General features: G+C 33.7%; 1 protein-coding gene across 2 annotated transcripts in view; it reads right to left on the bottom strand.

Annotated features, from left to right (window-relative positions):
- The window catches only part of ADK (adenosine kinase), a 518,992-nt gene that overhangs the window by 150,233 nt on the left and 348,630 nt on the right, over nt 1–20,129 (bottom strand). For both annotated transcript variants that reach the window (XM_034662708.1, XM_034662709.1), the window contains exon 7: nt 9,936–10,106. In XM_034662708.1, coding sequence (XP_034518599.1) covers nt 9,936–10,106 — 171 coding nt within the window. The remainder of the gene's footprint in view (nt 1–9,935; nt 10,107–20,129) is intronic.

Here is a 20,129-nt window from a genome sequence, read left to right as displayed (position 1 = left end):
GAGTGTAAACTTGTAGACATTCATAAAGCTACTGCTGAGTGTAGGTATTTATAGCTTTTCACTTCTTTTAATATTTTATAATTTTCATGCCCACATCTAATTCAAGAGCAACTTTTAAAAGCAATTTATCTTTATTGCATTTTGTACCCCAAATTAATTCATTAAGCAAATCCTCATTCTATTTGTACTCACATTTTATCAGATTATATAATAAATAAATAATAATGAAGACAAACTGCATTAAAAAGGTTTAGGAATAAATAAATTGACTCTTGGTAAACAAAAAACATCGTGGGAACAGAAATAAGGTGGTATAACAATGAAGAGCCTAATATCCACGAGTTCGCCCTCATTTACTTGTAACTACCTGTTATGTTCCATCAAGGAAATGAGGTGTGCATGTTATCTAAGCAAGCTAGTTAAGCAAAAATTAATAGAGGAATAAGATCAACATTCCTAATAACACTACCAATACCACCTAACAAAAACTGAGTACTTTCTATGAGTAAAGCTGATATTTTATACACATTAGAAAACCAGCCACAGATTGTGTAGATTAAATGATTTTTAAAAACATTTTATGTATTTATTTGAGAGAGAGAGAGACAGGGAGACAGAGAGAACATGAGTTCTTGAGGGCACAAACTGGGGTGGGAGGAGAGCGAGAAGCAGACTCCCCACCAAGCAAGGAGCCTGATGCAGGGCTCAATCCCCAGACCCTGGGATCATGACCTGAGCCGAAGACAGAGACTTAACCAACTGAGCCACCCAGGTGCCCCTAAATGATGGTTTTTGTAACTTTAAAGCATTACTCAGTGGTAGGGTATGATAATTTTTAATAGTCTGTGAAGTTAAAACCCAGGACTATCAAAGCACTTCTCCTTTGGCTTGATAATACCATGGAAATTAAGGAAATCTTTCATAGAAATAACAAATTTGATACAGGGTCAACAAAAAAATAAATTGGTACTTATTCATTTTAACATTGGTTCTTTGGAACTTTTTATTTGAGAGACTCAATTAATTCTTCCTACTTTTAAACTTCTATAAATGGAATCACATAGTATATTTTTTAAAAAATTTGAGATATAATTTTGGAGATATAATTGTCATATAATAATCTGCAGAAATTAAGAGTGTATAAGTAGACAGGTGTTGACACATGAATCAAGTTCTGAAACCATAACCACAGTCAAGATAAAGAACATATCCATTACTTCCAACATTTTCCTAACATCTGTTTGTGTGATCGTTGCCTCACAGTGCATCTCTATCCCTAAGCAACCATGGATCTACTCTCTGTCACTACAGATTAGTTTGAATTTTCTAGAATTTAATTTAAATAGAATCATACAGAGTGTACTTTTGCCTGGCATCCTATCTTTCACTCAGCATATATATTCTAAGATTCATCCATGTAGGTGCATGTATAAATAGTTGACTTCTTTTATAGTTGAGCAGTATTCTACTGTATGGGTATGTAACAATTTGTTTATCCAGTCACCAGTTGATGGACATTTGGGTTCTTTCCAGACATTGGGTATTACAAATAAAACTGCCATGAGCATTTGTGTATGTCTTTATATGAACATATGCTTTCATCTCTCTTGGGTAAATACCTACAAGTGGAATAGCAAGGTGATATGGTGGGTGTATATGTGACTTTCTAAGAAACTGGAAACTATTTTTCAAAGCATTTGTACTATTTTACATTCTCACCAGCTGGATATGACAGTTCTAGCTCTATATTTTGCCAATATTTGGTATGGTCACATTTTTAAATTTTGGACACTCGAATAGCTATACAGTTGTACGGACTGAAGTTTTGCTTTTTTTGGATATAGATATTCAATTGCTACAGCACGATTTGTTAAAAAGACTACTCCCCATGGAATGACCTCTGAAACTTCGTTGAAAAATCAATTATGGGTCTCTTTATGTAAATGACTATCCTTTCTGTTTCATGATCTATATGTCTATCTTTAGGCCAATGCCACATTGTATTGATTACTGTAGCTTTACAGTAAGTATTGAAACCATATAGTGTAGGTCCTATGAGTTTTTTTTTTTTTTTTTCAAAGTTGGCCTGGCTGTTCTAGTCCAGGGCTTTTCCATATGAATTTTAGAATAAGTTTGATGACTTCTACCCAAAAAAACTGCTGGGTTTCTGATTAAGTTATGTTGGATCCATACTCCAATTTTAGAACTGACACTTAACAAGTCTTAAAATCCATGAACACGGGGCGCCTGGGTGGCACAGCGGTTAAGCGTCTGCCTTCGGCTCAGGGCGTGATCCCGGCGTTCTGGGATCGAGCCCCACATCAGGCTCCTCTGCTATGAGCCTGCTTCTTCCTCTCCCACTCCCCCTGCTTGTGTTCCCTCTCTCGCTGGCTGTCTCTATCTCTATCAAATAAATAAATAAAATCTTAAAAAAAAAAATCCATGAACATGCTATTTCTTTCCATGTAATTCTTTAAGTTTTCTCAACAATGTTTTGTAGTATTTAGCATATACAAACTTTGCACATCTTTTCTCAGGTTTATTCCAAATATGTCATACATTTTTATGATATCAGAAATAACATTTTTTTAATTTATTTTTTAAAGTTTTATTTAAGTAATCTCTACACCCCACGTAGGGCTTAAACTCACAACCCTGAGATCAAGAGTAGTAGCATCCTCCTCCAAATGAGCCAGCCACGCACCCTGGTATCAGAAATAGTATTATAAAAAAATTAATTAATTAATTGTTATTTATTTATTCCTCTCCAGGAGATATAAAATCCCAAGCAGACTCCTTGCTGAGCACAGAGCCTGATGCAGGGCTCGATCCCGTGACCCTGAAATCATGACCTGAGCTGAAATCAAGAGCTGGACACTTAATTGACTGAGCCACCCAGGCACCCCAGAAATAGTATTTTTAAATATCAATTTCTAAGTGTTTGCTGCTAATATATAGAAATACAATTGGTTCTTGTATGTTTATCTTGTATCCTACAGCCTTGCAAAACTCCCTTTTAGTCGTAATAGCTTTTTGCAGATTTTACAGAATTAAAAAAAAAATAATGGTGTTTGATAATAGAGATAATTTTACTTCTTCCTTTTTTTTTTTTTTTTTTAAAGATTTTATTTACTTATTTGACAGAGACAGCCAGTGAAGAGAGAACACAAGCAGGGGGAGTGGGAGAGGAAGAAGCAGACTCATAGCGGAGGAGCCTGATGTGGGGCTCGATCCCAGAATGTTGGGATCACGCCCTGAGCCAAAGGCAGACGCTTAACGACTGCGCCACCCAGGCGCCCCTACTTCTTCCTTTCTAATCTGAATGTTTCTCATACCTTACCAGCACTGTACAATGCTGAACAGAAGTTAAGAGTTTTGTTTCCTTCCTGATCTTATAAGGAAAATATTCAGTCTTTCATCACCAACTATGATGTTAGCTGTACATTATTTGTGAATGTCCTTTGTTGGACTGAAGAAGTTTTCTTCTATTAGTATTCTGAAGGCTTTTATCAGGAAAGGATGTTGGATTTCATCAAATGTTTTCTCCATCTCTATTCAGATGATCATGTTTCCTTCTTAGTTTTACTAAGGTGGATTATATTGATTGATTTCTGCATTCCTAGTTATGACAATTATCCTTTCTACATATTGTTGGGTTTGATTTGCTAAAATTATCTTAAGAATTTTTGGATCTATTTTTATGAGGGATATTGGTCTATAGCTTTTTAATTCTTTGATTTTGGTACTATTTCTTCTTCAATAGTTTGTATGGAACTATTATTATTTCTTCCTTAAATTTGTGCCAGAATTCAACACAGCAGCAATCTGGCTCTTGGATTTTCTTTATGGGAAAGGTTTTAACTAAAAATTCAATTTCTTTAATAGGTAACCTGAATAGTCCTATTTCTATTTCTTCTTGAGTGTGCTTTGGTACTGTATGTTTTTCAAGGAATTTGTCCATTACATACAGGTTGTCAATTATACTGGAATAATATTGTTAGGAGAGGAACCACAGTATCTGGTACTCTAGTCTAATTTGCCCCATTAGTGTTCTGAGTACTCTATCTGGAGCCCCATGAATTATGAGGTTATTTACTCTGGCTCACATAACAAGAATGATTACAGGTTCTACAGGCACTCTGAGGATTATTCCCTCTAATCTTTTCAGGTGGTTCTCAGCCTTCACTAGTTTCCTGACAAATACACACTGATTAGTTCTCAGCTGAAGGTTTGGGTGGGACTCTGCAAATCTGTGTTCTATGTCTATGCAGCTCTTTTCTCTCTGGCACTCTGACTTGCAAAACTATAGCTGTCCAGCTGTTAGATTTCCTGAATTTTTAGCTCCGTCTCCTCAGTTCAAAAGACTGCCAAGAGGGTCCCCCCCTTTGTGCTGTGGCCTGGAAATTCTCTCCAAGCAATAAGTTGAGGTAATCATAGGGATCACCTCATTCATTTCTTGTCTCACAAGGATCAGTGTGAAGAGAGAACCTTGGTGGACAAGGCATTTTTACATTTTTAATATTAAGGTTATCAGGAATGCTTTAAAGCATCATTAGTAGTGTATAACCTTCTGAAAAAGGGAAGGTGGTATCAAGTAGAAAATAAAAGCCAAGTTTGTTTTGTTTTGGCTAACTGCTGACATTTTGAAAATTTATAGTAAGCACAAATTTTTTTTTTAAAGATTTTATTTATTTGAGAGAGGGAGAGAGTGCACACATGTGCAAGAGCACAAACTGGGGTGGGGGGAGAGGCAGAGGGAGAGGGAGATGCAGACACCCCACTGAGCAGGCAGCCTGAAAAAGGGCTCAATCCCACGACCTGGGATCATGACTTGCGCCGAAGGCAGATGCTTCAGTGACTGAGCCACCCAGGTGCCCCAATAAGCACAGACTTGGGGGTGAGGTGGAGAAAGAAAGATAAAACAATGCCATATGTATTCTCTGAGGAATATATTTTACACCTCATTGCATTTTAGAAATAAAATGTCCCTTTTTCTCCTGGAGATCTAAAGATAGTTTATGATTACTAAAGTATTCAAGGAGAACAATGAGAGATGAGATTAAAGAAATAAAACAATACCACACTTGCCTTTTATAATCAATATGGAATCATTTACATTTGTCCTTATTAAATTTCATCATTCAACTGATATTTTCAGTCTATTAAAGTTTTCAAAAGTCTCATTTGACATTCAACTTATTTGATATTTGTTAAAGTATTGCATTATTTGCATTCTCTGCATTTGCATTATCTGCAAATACAGCTTTATCTGAATCACTGAGAGTTGAGCAAAGCTCAGAGTAAACACCGAGGCATATCACTAGAAAACTATTTATTTATCAGCAGACATTTTGAGACTGGTTCAACAAAATACCAAATATATCTAACTGCCCTGTATCCAATATTTATTAACCTATAATCCACATTACGACAGATGGTCTCAAATATACTATACACAAATTGTTTATTGGTCTCCCATAATAGGTACTACATATCTACTGAAATGAATTCAAATGAATAGTAATTACACCAACAAAGTAAAAAGCTATCCTGACAGCACTTGTAGCTTGTAATTTTACAACTTCCTCTTCTAGGTAGGAAAACCAATTCCTTTAATTATATATACTATATATAGATTATAATAGCATAATATCTCTACTATTCTCTAAGTCCTAGTCTAACTTTACTGATTTATAGAATCAATCATTTCAACAACGTAGCAAAATAAATATAAGACAAAATTTTACCATTTTAACCATTTTAAGTGTTCAAATCAGTGACATTAAGTGCATTCATAATGTTGTACAACCATCACCATTATCCATTTCCAGACCTTTTTTGTTAGCCCAAATAGAAGCTTTGTACCCATTAAGCACAACTCCTAATTCCCCCTTTCTTGCAGTGCCTGGTAACCACTATTCGTTTGTTTCTATGAATTTGACTATTCTAGGCACCTCATATAAGTGGAGTCCTTAGAGGAAAATCCAGTAGTTGTGTATGGCTTATTTCACTTAACATAATGTTCACAAAAATTCATGTTGTATTATGTATCAGAGTTCCATTTCTTTTTAAGGCTGAATAATATTCCATTTTACGTACATATCAAATTTTATCTATTCATTTGGCTATTGGAAATAATGCTGCCATAAATATTGGTGTACAAGTATTTGAGTCCCTGCTTTCAGGATTTTTGGATATATACCTATTAGGAGAACTGCTGGATCATATGGTAATAATTCTATGTTTAACATTTTGAAGAACCACCAAATTGTATTCCACAGCAGCTGCACCATTTTACATTCTGATCAGCAAATGCAAAAAGGTTTCAATTTCTCCACCTCCTTGGCAATACTTTTTCCTCCCTCCATATTTTTGAAAATAAGCATCCTAATGTGTATCAAGTGGTATCTCATTTTGGTTTTTTAATGCATTTCAGTAATGAGTAGTGATGGTAAGCATCTTTTCATGTGCTTATTAGCCATTTATATATCTTCTTTGGAGAAATGTTTATTTAAGTCCTTTGACAATTTATGAACTGGGTTGTTTCCTTGTTGAGATATATATTCTGGATGTGAATCCCTTACCAGATATATCATTTGCAAATATTTCCTTTCACTCCATGGGCTTTCACTTTTTTTTTTTTTAAGTTTTATTTAAATTCAGTTAGTTAACATACAGTGTAATATTAGTTTCAGGTGTGCATTATAGTCATTCAACACTTCATAGTGGCCTCATAGAATGAATTTGGAAGTTTTCCTTCCTTTTCTATTTTTTGGAAAGGTTTGAGAATAGGGATTAACTTGTTATTAACTTTTCTTCATATATTTTTTAAGATTTTATTTATTTATTTGAGAGAGAGAAAGAATGAGCAGAGACACAAAGGGAGAGGGAGAAGCAGACTCCCTATGGAGCAGGGAGCCTGATGTGGGGCTAGATCCCAGGACCCTGAGATCACGACCTGAGTCAAATGCAGACACTTAACCCACTGAGCCACTCAGGCACCCCTTAACTTTTCTTTAAATGTTTATTAAAATTTGCCTGTGAAGCCATCTGGTCCTGGACTTTTGTTTGTTGGGAGTTTTTTGATTACTGATTCAGCTTCCTTGCTTGTTACAGGTCTGTTCAAGTTTTCTATTTCTTCCTGTTTCAGTTTTGGTAGTTTATATGTTTCTAAGAATTTACCCATTTCTTCCAGGTTGTTCAATTTGCTGGCATATAGTTTTTCATCATATTCTAATTGTTTGTATTTCTGTGATGTTGGCTGTTATTTTTCCTCTCATTTGTGATTTTATTTATTCCGGTGCTTTCTCTTTTCTTTTTGATAAGCCTGACTAGAGGTTTATAAATTTTTCTAATTTTTTCAAAGAACCAGCTCCTGATGTGTTCTATTGTTTTTTTAGTTTCTATATAATTTATTTCTGTTGTAATCTTTTTTTTTAAGATTTTATTTATTTATTTGACACAGAGAGAGAGAGACAGCCAGTGAGAGAGGGAACACAAGGAGGGGGAGTGGGAGAGGAAGAAGCAGGCTCCCAGTGGAGCAGGGAGACTGATGCGGGGCTCGATCCCAGGTCCCTGCGATCATGCCCTGAGCCAAAGGCCAACGCTTAATGACTGAGCCACCCAGGCGCCCCTCTGTTGTAATCTTTATTATTTCCTTCCTTCTGCTGGCTTTAGGCTTTGCTTTTTTGATAGTGTCCTTTGATGCACAAAAGTTTTTAATTTTGATGAAGTCCAATTATTTTTTTTTTGTTCTTGCTGTGCATTTGGAGGTTTTTTTTTTTTTTAAGTGAAGACCATTTAGATATCATCGGCATTTTCTGCGAACCTAAGAATCTTGTACCTCTATTTTTTTCTATTTTTCTAAATCTATGCCAAACTTACCGCATTATTCTCTGGTACTACAAATGCTTTCCGTCTTTTTTTTTACACGTGTTTAACAAATGAGCTCTTTTTCTTTCCTTAAATTTTTAAAATTTATTTTGAGAGAGAGTGTGCGTGCATGCACGTACAAGTAGGGGGAGGGGCAGAGGGAGAGAGAGAATCTTCAGCAGACTGTGCTGAGCACGCAGCCCCATGTGGCGCTATCTTACGACCCTGAGATCATGACCTGAGCTGAAACCAAGAGTCAGATGCTTAATTGAATGAGCCATGCACATGCCTCAAATGTGAGCTCTTATTAAAACATTTTCTGTGTGCTCTGCAATATTTTAAGGCTCCTCCCCATTTTCTTCCTAATTATGGTCATTTGATATTATAAAGTCAGACATGAATTTTTGATGGTATTCAATCCTCTCAAGTTATCTTTAATTCTAAAATCTCATTCTTTGGAATGATATTTATCTTTTTAGAAGTTTTAAATATTTGTCTTTTTAAAGTACAGAGCATATATTTAAGTACTACCAGTTTGATTTTTCTTGACTACAAAAAATCTCCGATTTCAAATATCAATTTCTCCCAAGGATTCTCAGACCACCATACTGATGACCAATTCTCTCATGTTATTTTAAAAGGCCAGATAGCACTTTTCCTAGTTACTTCCTTTTTCCTTCAGAAAATAAAACCAGCAATAAAGGAAATGTGAAATGTAGATTTTAATCAAGTGAGACTTCCAGCAGATACTCAGGAGTTCAAGGCCATTACCACTATTTCTTGCCATTATGTCAGTTTGTAAATCATCAAGAATGTAGCATTTCCTTAAAAGTGTCTTTGAAGATACTCATACCATATTATTTCTACAAATCACCAAGGTGATCTCATAAATTATGTCTAGGTCTAATTTATGTTATTCTATACAGACAACACAGTTATCTTATTTGGATATTAAATCAGTTATATAATCAAACTGTGTTACAACGATATAATTCAAATCAAAATGGACTTCTGAGATAGTACAACATGTTCACTTTACACATAAAGACTCTGAGATTCATGGAAGTTAAGTGATACTTCCTAGGTCACTTTTTTTTTTTTTTTTAATCTTTTTCATGGATGTTTAACATCTACAGGTTAAACAGAAGCTATAAATACTATATGAGCAAAAAAATTATTTTCCACTAATTTAGAATAAAAGAAGTATAATCTTGATAAAAAGGAAAAGCTGTGAAAGTTTAAAAAAACCCCATTTTTACCACCTTCAAATACAACATACAAATATTAGCAAAATGAAATTAATAAAAAAAATTTTTTTTAAAAGATTTTATTTATTTGACAGAGATAGAGACAGCCAGCGAGAGAGGGAACACAAGCAGGGGGAGTGGGAGAGGAAGAAGCAGGCTCATAGTGGAGGAGCCTGATGTGGGGGCTCGATCCCATAACGCCGAGATCATGCCCTGAGCCGAAGGCAGACGCCTAACCCGCTTGCCACCCAGGCGCCCCAATATTAATAAAAAATTTAATACAAATCATAATATACCAACATTTACTCACAATTTAGACTCACACTTCAAATAAATAGTTAAATTCATAAAATTAATTGCCCTTTATCTTAATCCATGAAAATTTCAGGAGAAAATATTATTTTACTGGTCAGAAGACAAATCAGTTGATGTGAAGGGATCAGGATAAGGGATGGGTTGACTGAAAGGGGTGACAGAAATGATTTTTATTCTTGATTGTGGTCATGGCTACATGTCAGGTATGCATTCTCACAGAAATGTACATTAAAAAGTTAATTTTACTATATGTAAATTATAAACCTCAATAATCTAACCTTTTAAAAGACCAAATTTTTACTGTGAAAGAAAACTAGTATATACTGAAGGAAATACTAAAAATACGGAATTAGAGGGGTCTAAACTGAGGTAGTTTTGTTGTGTAATTTTCAATTATATTTATGCAAATATTTCAGTTTTTATCTCTAAACTTACACACAAACCAAAAAAACCACCCAACTGAAAAAAACAGACGATTATTTTTTTTAATAAGTAACTCACCGTCTCATTTCCAAAAAGGATGTCAATATAAGGCATAACTTTCATCAATGGTTCCTTGTAGAACTGACTAATGAATGGTGCAGACAAATTCAAAGTGAAAACTCTGTTGTTTTCAGAAGCATGTTTAGCCACTTTTAAAACCGACTCAGGGGAAACTGTAAGAAAAAAGCCCTGGATAAAGAAAAAAAGGAGGGGAAATTAAAAATGCCATCTCCACAGAGTCATTCTCAGTCAGAATAAAAGACATCTATAAAAAAAAAAATCATCTATATAATACAAACTTTAAAATACAGTTATAAAATGTAAGGCAGAAAACAGCAGCATTTGATTAGAAAAAAATCTATCATATGAGTACAATATGCTTAGAATGTGCCATTATGTCAGAGTATAACACATCACTTATTTCATATTAGATTTGTATACTCAATGCTGAAAGAATTTTGGGAATCCACATAAGAAAAAATATTTCAAAGGTCACATTTGAGACAATAATCACATTTAAATTAGGGAAATAGTAATGAAGGCAGATTGGATCCTTTCAGCTTCTTATAAACAGTTTGGATTCTTTTTTTTTTTTTAAGATTTATTTATTTATTTGTCAGAGAGAGAGAGAGAGTGAGAGAGAGAGAGAGCTTGAGCGCTCACAAGCAGGGGGAGCAGCAAGCAGAGAGAGAAAAAGGCTCCTCGCCAAACAAGGAGGCTGGTGAGGGACTCGATCCCAGGACCCTGGGATCATGACCTGAGCCAAAGGCAAACGCTTAAATGACTGAGCCACCCAGGTGTCCCAACAGTTTGGATTCTTATAAGTGACATACCACTTATTAAAAAAATGAAATTAGTTTACTAAAATCATAGCTTGTTAACTTATGCCGGAAGTGAATTTTTTAGGAAGATTCTGATTTGAAATTTTCAAATAATGAAAAAATAACTCAGTAATAGAAAAATATTTTAATTATAATTTTATGTCAGGAAAGGTATATTTTAAAATGCTATTTATCTACATCTTAAATGTTAAAAAAAGCCATTTAAAAGTAGACTTGTGTTCACAGCTTTGTAGTATAGCTTGAAATCAGGTAACGTGATTTGTTATTCCTTTTCAACAATTCCTTGGCAATTCAGGGCCTTTTCTGGTTCCACACAAATTTAAGGGCTGTTTGTTCCAGCTCTTTGAAAAATGTCATTGGTATTTTGATCGGGATGGCATTGAAAGTGTAGATTGCTCTGGGTAGCATAGACATTTTAACTATGTTTATTCTTCCGATCCATGAGCATGGAATGTTTTTCCATCTTTTTGTGTCTTCTTCAATGTCTTTCAAGAGTGATCTGTAGTTTCTAGAGTATAGATCCTTTACCTCTCTGGTTAAGTTAATTCAGAAATACCGTATGATTTTTGGTGCTGTTGTAAATGGAATCGATTCCCTAATTTCTCTTTCTTCAGTCTCATTGTTCATTAGCCATCAGGCAAATTCAAATCAAAACCACACTAAGATACCACCTTACGCCAGTTAGAATGGCAAAAATTGACAAGGCAAGAAACAACAAATTGTTGGAGAGGATGTGGAGAAAGGGGATCCCTCTTACACTGTTGGTGGGAATGCAAGTTGGTACAGCCACTTTGGAAAACAGTGTGGAGGTCCCTTAAAAAGTTAAAAATAGAGCTACCCTATGATTCAGCCATTGCACTACTGGGTATTTACCCCAAAGATACAGACGTAGTGAAGAGAAGGCCATATGCACCCCAATGTTCATAGCAGCATTGTCCACAATAGCTAAATTGTGGAAGGAGCCAAGATATCCTTCAACAGATGACTGGATTAAGAAGATGTGGTCCATATATACAATGGAATATTACTCAGACATCAGAAAGAACGACTACCAACATTTGCAGCAACATGGACGGGACTGGAGGAGATTATGCTAAGTGAAATAAGTCAAGCAGAGAAAGACAATTATCATATGGTTTCACTCATTTATGGAACATAAGAAATAGCAGGGAGATCGGTAGGAGAAGGAAGGGAAGAATGAAGGGGGGGGTTAACAAGGGGGAATGAACCACAAGAGACTATGGACTCTGGGAAACAAACTGAGGGCTTCAGAGGGGAGGAGGGTGGGGGATTGGGATAGGCCGATGATGGGTATTAAGGAGGGCACATATTGCATGGAGCACTGTGTGTTATACGCAAATAAAGAATCATGGAACATTACATCAAAAACTAAGGGTGTACTGTATGGTGACTAACATAACATAATAAAAAATTATTATTAAAAAAAAAGTAATTTCCCCTAAATGCGCAATAAAGCATCAGATGTGACCTATAAAAAAAATGACTTATGTCTTCTAGATAAAAGTGCAAGCAAAAACGTGATGCTTACACGGGAAATTGGTTTGAATGGTGCACGAGTGAAGGAATACACAAAGAGCAACAGAAGATAAAGTTGGAAAGGCCAGTGGAGTCAAGAATGCAAAAGGCCTCGAGTGGCAGGTAAGGAGTCAATTATGTGGGGTGGGGATATATGATGGGTAATGAAGACTTCCTTGAAAGAAAGGAATAACAACTTTGTGTGAAAATTTAAAGGAAAGTTAATCTGGACAGCAACAATTCAACAACAGTCAAAAGCAGAAAAGAAAAATGTACAAGGAGAGAACAAGAGGAAGGCAAATGAGGACAGTAAATGATGACAGAGAAATCTAACAAGGAAATTTTAAGAAGTTACTTAAAGGTACCCAGTGCTATCAATGGATAGAGAAAGAAAGGATGAGGAAAAGCCACTGGATTTGATGATTAAGAGAAAGTACTTATGGGATAAAGGTAAAAAAAAAAGTCAGCTGTTAAAGAAAGAATGGTGAGAAAGCAGGGGTAAAGATTACAAATTATTTTTGGAAGATTTATTAATGAAAAATAATAGACTCATCTGAAAATTACTGAGCAATTATTGTGTTCCAGGCACTATACCAAAAGCTTTATGTGTCTTAACTCAGTTATCATTTTTTCCCTTATATCAAACCTATGAGGTGAACACTGTTATTCTCATTTTATGAATAAAAAAGGCAAAATAGGTAAGGGAAGAAATGTCCACTCAGGTCATACAGTCTATATGTGATGAAGCTTAGATTCAAATGCCTACAGATAATATCCCTAGTTTGAATAGGTAATAGAAAAGAGCAAAAAGATATTTTACTGGGGGAGAGAAGTGTGAGAGTTGTTTTTAAGAAGAGTGTTAAATTGAAGGATCTACTGGAGAAAGAGAAGAATGAAGAAACAAGACAAGGAGGATGATGAGAAAGAATAAGGAACCAGAGAAGTTAGGGCAGTGGGAACCAGAAGGAAAGAAAGTTAACTTATAAACGGAAGAAATAACCTTGAAAATGTAAAGGAAACTTCTTTTAAAATTACAAAAGGGCTATTGAAATATTCAACTACAACTAAGGGACTAACCACTTCCATCATGTAAACTTTAAAAAGTTTAAAAAGACAAAAACACATTTTTTTCTATTACTTTCAAATGAATATTAAAAGAATATTAAAAAATTAACTTTGAGGTAGGAGTCATGTATACTTGGATTTGAAGGGTTTAGTGCCCTTATAAACTCTGAGATATTAAGAGAGAATTTTACAGTATAATTGTTTATTACTTTAAAGTATTGTTAATGAAATTCTAATAAAAATGTTTCCTTATTATAATAACATAATATTTTCTCATTATTTAAAAATCCCAATCCATTAATTCTTTACCAATATTCAACCGTTCTAAAAGGTAACAAGTCTTAGTCTTAGGTAACGTTCTTTTTTTAAATGTTTTTACCTTACTTTTTTAACCAACTGCCATGTCACTTGCAAACTATGAACATCCAAGCTGTTTCCTTTGCTATTTTTGTCATTTGGAGAATTAAAATGAACAGTTTATATAGCATCTTGTCTCCATAGTAATATGTATGTACTTGCTTTTTAGTCTTTCACTTAATGAGGAGCGTTTAAAGCTAACCCCCCTCCCATTTCTCCTCAAACTATTCCAGCATGAAATAAAAACGTCCCAGAGCTAGTATTCTGCCAGCTGTGGATTAACCACAGACAGCCATAGAATGGTCTACACAAATAGTAACCTGGTCAAATAATTAGGCTTCTCAACAACTTTGGACTGAAAATTTGATCTGTGCTAAAATACATCTGATTGTAATTTAAGGTACTGAACAGTATGCCCCTGGAGTCTAAATTTGGCCTCATTCCAAATGTGTATATGTGTGTTTTACTTTAAAATGCGACACAAGAGTATTGTGATGTGGACAATATAACTTCCATTTTGTTAATTTTATAAAAAATACACAAAAACTATCAACTTTTAAATGAGGAAAATTCACAATTTAAATTAATTCCATTTTTGAATAGTCTCTTGTTTTACATTAAGTAAATATTTAGTATTTAAACAATTTAGGATTTGTATTTCGTTATAGTGCAAAGGCTTAAAGTTGATGCCAACCATAATTTTCCTTCCTAGATTTATAACCTTTGCTAGGCCACACGTTCTAGACTGTATTATCACCAAAAATAAAAACAGTGCCATTATAAAAAATTTTTTTTCAAGTGTCAGGTTTGCAATAAAAATATGCCAACAGTTTAAATGGTTATAGTTTAGAAAAATACTCTATATAATCAACAAACTCTTGTGATTTTTCTAATCGGGAATTTCGGTCTATACAACAGTTAATCCTATTACTCTTTGTCCCTACGAGCACCAGAAAGCAAAGCAGATTCTAACACTTAAGAGATCTGATAATATTAATCAGCACTGAGAGTGAGGCAAGATGATTTTATCCATTAAAACGGTAAACAAAACAGAACAAAAAGGTAAGAGTAGGAGGGATGGGGAAAGACTAAGGCAGAGCCAAAGAACCATTTTAGCATAGCCAGACCTAATGTTTAGAAATCTCAAATACATGTGTTCGAACTGCACAGGTCCACTTATGCACACATCTTTTTGGATAAATACAGTACAGTCCTATAAATGTATTTTTTCTTCCTTAGAATTTTCTTAATAATATGTTTTCTCTAGCTTACTTTATTATAATATGTATTTAATAGACTGTTTATGTTATCCGTAAGGCTTCTGGTCAACAGTAGTTAAATATTATCAGTTAAGTTTTGGGTGAGTCAAGAGTTATACGCACATTTTTAACTGCGCAGGGTTTTGGTCCCCCTCAACCCCTGCATTCTTCAGGAATCAACTGTAAATAAATCGCCATCCAACTACTCTAAGGATTTCTTCGTGTGATTTATTTTTTTTTTAAAGATTTATTTATTTGAGAAAGAGACAGAGCGAGCACAAGCAGGGGGAGTGGGAGAGGGAGAAGCAGGCTCCCTGCTGAGCAGGGAGCCCCATGTGGGGCTAAATCCCAGGACCCTGGGATCATGACCTGAGCTGAGTGCAGACGCTTAACTGACTGAGCCACCCAGGAGCCCGTCTTGGTGTAGCTTAAATGTTGCACAGGGGGATGTAAGAAATTAAATTGTTATAAGCTATACTAAAAGATAAGGAAAGGACTTGCTCTTCTAACTCTTTACCAGTATATACTTTAATTCAGGAAAATCATTTCGGGTTCTTTTTAATTGTTCCTTACCTAAGAGTACAAATTTAGTATACAAAGCTATACTAAAAGCTATACTAAAATATACAAAGCTATACTAAATTTAGTATACAAAAAAAAAAAAGCTATACTAAAAGCTATACTAAAATATACAAAGCTATACTAAATTTAGTATACAAAGCTATACTAAAAGATAAGGAAAGGACTTGCTCTTCTAACTCTTTACCAGTATATACTTTAATTCAGGAAAATCATTTCGGGTTCTTTTTAATTGTCCTTACCTAAGAGTACAAATTTAGTATACAAAGCTATACTAAAAGCTATACTAAAATATACAAAGCTATACTAAATTTAGTATACAAAAAAAAAAAAGCTATACTAAAAGCTATACTAAAATATACAAAGCTATACTAAATTTAGTATACAAAGCTATACTAAAAGATAAGGAAAGGACTTGCTCTTCTAACTCTTTACCAGTATATACTTTAATTCAGGAAAATCATTTCGGGTTCTTTTTAATTGTCCTTACCTAAGAGTACAAATTTAGTATACAAAGCTATACTAAAAGCTATACTAAAATATACAAAGCTATACTAAATTTAGTATACAAAAAAAAAAAAGCTATACTAAAAGCTATACTAAAATATACAAAGCTATACTAAATTTAGTATACAAAGCTATACTAAAAGATAAGGAAAGGACTTGCTCTTCTAACTCTTTACCAGTATATACTTTAATTCAGGAAAATCATTTCGGGTTCTTTTTAATTGTCCTTACCTAAGAGTACAAATTCTGTTTATTATTTCCATTAACAATTATCTAAAGAACAGAAGTGCCTGTGTGTGCACGTGAGTGCATGTACATTGTAAATTTTAGGGATCCTGGAAGTCTTGGAAGTATAAAAATATTGATTAAAAAGGGACTAAAGCTACACAGAGTATCATGCCTTATAATTATCAAATGTAAGTACACAGTGATATTGGGGGAGAAAGGACCTTTTGTTTAGAAAAGGACTCTAATTAAAATATAACAGGGTAGAAATAAGTCATGTTATTTTGAAGCATTCAAACCAATCTATTTGAAGCTATTTGGGTAAAATTTCACACACAGTAGCAGGAGACATAGGTCAGTAACCTTTTGAGTTTTATCTACAAGTAGTAAGCTCTGGATTTTGACTAAAGATTAAGAACTTGTAATTTAGTTTTCTTTCTTGCAAATACAGAACTATATAAATTCCAGTTTGATTAAAGAGTTTTATTTTTTCTTTTTAAAAAAAACATAGACGATCTATAATAAAATGAAGTACATGTCAAAATTCTGGAGTAGAAATGACTTTTGAGCCTCAACAGAGAAAATTATCTAAAGATTTGCTATAGAAAAATTAACCTTCAGTTGATTCTCTTCCAATGCTAGGAGAGGTAAACAAAAACAAAGAAAAGACCAGGAAAAATGTCTACAGTAAATATGATAAGGGTTAATATCTATAGTCTATAAAGAGCTTTAAAAATAGATTAAGAATTAAACAAACATGAGGACACCAACAGATAAATGAGCCAAGAACATGAAAAAGCATTCCATTAAAAGCAAAAAAGAAATATAGTAGTAAATAAATATATAGGTAAGTATTTCTTTCTAGCAATTAAAGAAACAACATGGTGAAGAAAGGTTCTTCAGTGATGAAGAAAGGTTGGTGAAATTAATATATTAATACTGCCGATGGGAGTGCAACTGATACTGTTTCTCAGAAAATAATCTGAAAATACACATGAGGAGCCACAAACAAATTCATACTCTGACCCAATAATTCTATATTTGAGAATCTACTTTAAAGAAATAATCTAAAATATGGGAAAATATTCTTTCATGAACACACCAGTATAGTATTTATTTTACTGAAAACCTGGAAACAGTGTAAATACTTAATGATTGAGAAAGAAATAGCTAAGAAAGAATTGGCATATTCTTTCTACTTTTCCACTCTAAACCTGGCTGTTGATCATTTAAAATGTGGCTAGTTAAAAAAAAATGTGACTAGTTCAACTGAAGATCTGAATTTCAAATTTTATTTAATTTTAATTTAAATGTAAGAACACATGTAGCTAATAAACACGTGCAATGCGGCTAGTGCGACTGTGTAACTTGGTTTTAATTTAATTTATTTAAATTTAGAAATAGAAGCTGTGGACAATATTTTTCTGCTAAACATAATTTTATTGTTTTGGTAGGGCTACATTTCATTTTGATTGCTGACAATTTAGTGACTGAACTGACTGCTGTAAATTTAAGATAGACGTGCACGTCTTTACCAATTTTAAAGGCTTAGTATGAACAAAAGAATGTAAAAAATGTAAATAATTTTATATAATTACATGCTGAAATGAAAAATCTAAAATATTAATTTTAGGATGAGTTAGAATTAGTTAATTAGAATTAGTTAGAAAATTAGTAATTAATTTTACCTGTTTCTTTTTACTTTTTCAATGTGGCTACTAGAAAATTTTCAGTGATATGTGACTTATATTTCTATTGGACGTTGCTGCTCTACAGAATACTTTGAAAAATTTAAAAATTATGATTATGGTAAAAATTATGATTATGAAAACTAAATGGAAAAGTGGAAAATGTTTACACCATGTAAAAAATATTAAATAAAACATACAGCATACAAATAGTGTGTACAAAATACGGTTATAACCTACACTAAATCAAAAGGAAAAAAAGTGGAAGAGAATGCACCCAGAGTAAAATGGTTAAATATGAGTAGAAAAATTATGGATAATTTTAATTTTTTTATTTTTCAATATTTGGTGATGCCATTCAATTCTCTTCTGATAAAAATTATTTAAATGACAAAATATTTTGTTACCTGAAGTAAATCTCTACACAAACGAGGTGTTTATAAATGGAGAGAAGCTTAATTTGGTAAACAAGAGTAAGAGCAGATAAATATAGGGAGTAAGTCTATTTTACTTCTTCAAGTAGATGGCAGAAAAAAGGAAAAAAACTAAATATGAGACTGGTGACTTTGGTAAACCTAAATCACTATTCACAACAGCAAAAGAGAAAATTAAAAAGGAAATGTGGTAACAGAAAAATCTTTAACCAACCGAAGAGTGCCCCCAAACCTAGACTACCAATGATGAGAGGGCTGAATGTACCAGACGCTGTGTCTGAGGACATACCACTGCTGTCTGTTCTAAAAAACACATTTATTAGTTTGTTTTCCATAGCATGATGAAGGTGCCACAGTAACACTCATCAGAGAATGAGGTTGAAAGAATGAATAAACGAGAAGCCAAAAAAAAAAAAAAATACAACCAAATAGTAATGTTTTCTTCTTAATAGGATCTACATGTTTTGTAAAACTCCCAGAGAGTGTAAAATGTATTTCCTTATAGGAGAGGGAGGATCAAATATGAATTATGAAAAAGCATAGTTCCTATGTGCTTGTAAGGAAAATACTGACTTTGACAACCATTAAGATAATGTATAAATCATCTACAATTACCATGTTATGATATGCACTACTTCATACCAATGACAGCAATGGAATCACTAAAAGAAAAAAGCCAGAACAAATGCACTAGCAAATACTTGTTACCACTGACTGAATGTAATGCATTAATGGAACAAAATAATTTACCTAGGTCTTCCTGCCTATGCGGCTCCTTTTGGAAGCATCAATGAAATCACTCATTCCACATATATTTTAATCTTTTTAGGGATTAAAATACCTGCAATCTTAACTGTTCTATGAACACAGAAGTTAGCTTTTCTTCCATCTGAAATAATCTCCTGAAAAAGCATGTAACAGGAGGCAGCAAGACATAGTGGAAAGAAGATAGGTTTTAGGTGAATATACATAGGATATTAATCACAGCTTTGCTGGAACTGAAAGGCAGTGTTAGGCATCCTGCAAGTCCATTTCTAGGGGGAAAAGATAAGGAAAATGAGGTAAATGCAACTATTATATAGAGATTAAAAGCAATAAACTAGAAATATATACATCAGATTGGACAAGCTATATAGTTCATACTTTTATATATTGTGTATAATGTAAACACGCATCTAAAAAAACGATACATTTTTCAAGGATATAAAACTCATATCAAACACATTAGAGTTCCCATGGTGAGAAGAGGAATGGGATTAGGGACCAGGAATGATATGAAAAATAAAATAATGAGAGGAGCCATGTCTAAGCCAGATGAAAATAATCTGACAGGATTCACTCAATTCTCAGCACCAGAAAGTTTAAACAAACCAGTATACTTATTTACTTATTTATAAGCAAACTCTACACCCAACATGGGGCTTGAACTCACAACCCTGAGAGCAAGAGCTGCATGTTCTACTGACTGAGACAGCCAGATACCCCAACAGCATATTTATTTTTAACAGTTTTGCCAATCTGACTACTATTTAACTTTGATTTGGGGTTACATAACTTCCCTAGGCCTCACCTCATTCTCATCTAAAAAATGGGAATGGTAAAGCCTATCAAGGACACTGTAAGAACTAAATGAGTGCTTAATACAGTGTTTGTCATGTTATATGTGCTTCACGCATTTCCATTTTATTATTATTTCTGAAGTAATACAAAGAACATTAGA

This window comes from Ailuropoda melanoleuca, chromosome 6 (assembly GCF_002007445.2).
Source record: "Ailuropoda melanoleuca isolate Jingjing chromosome 6, ASM200744v2, whole genome shotgun sequence".
Taxonomy (NCBI): Eukaryota; Metazoa; Chordata; class Mammalia; order Carnivora; family Ursidae; genus Ailuropoda; species Ailuropoda melanoleuca.
This window is presented reverse-complemented; position numbering and strand designations above follow the sequence as displayed.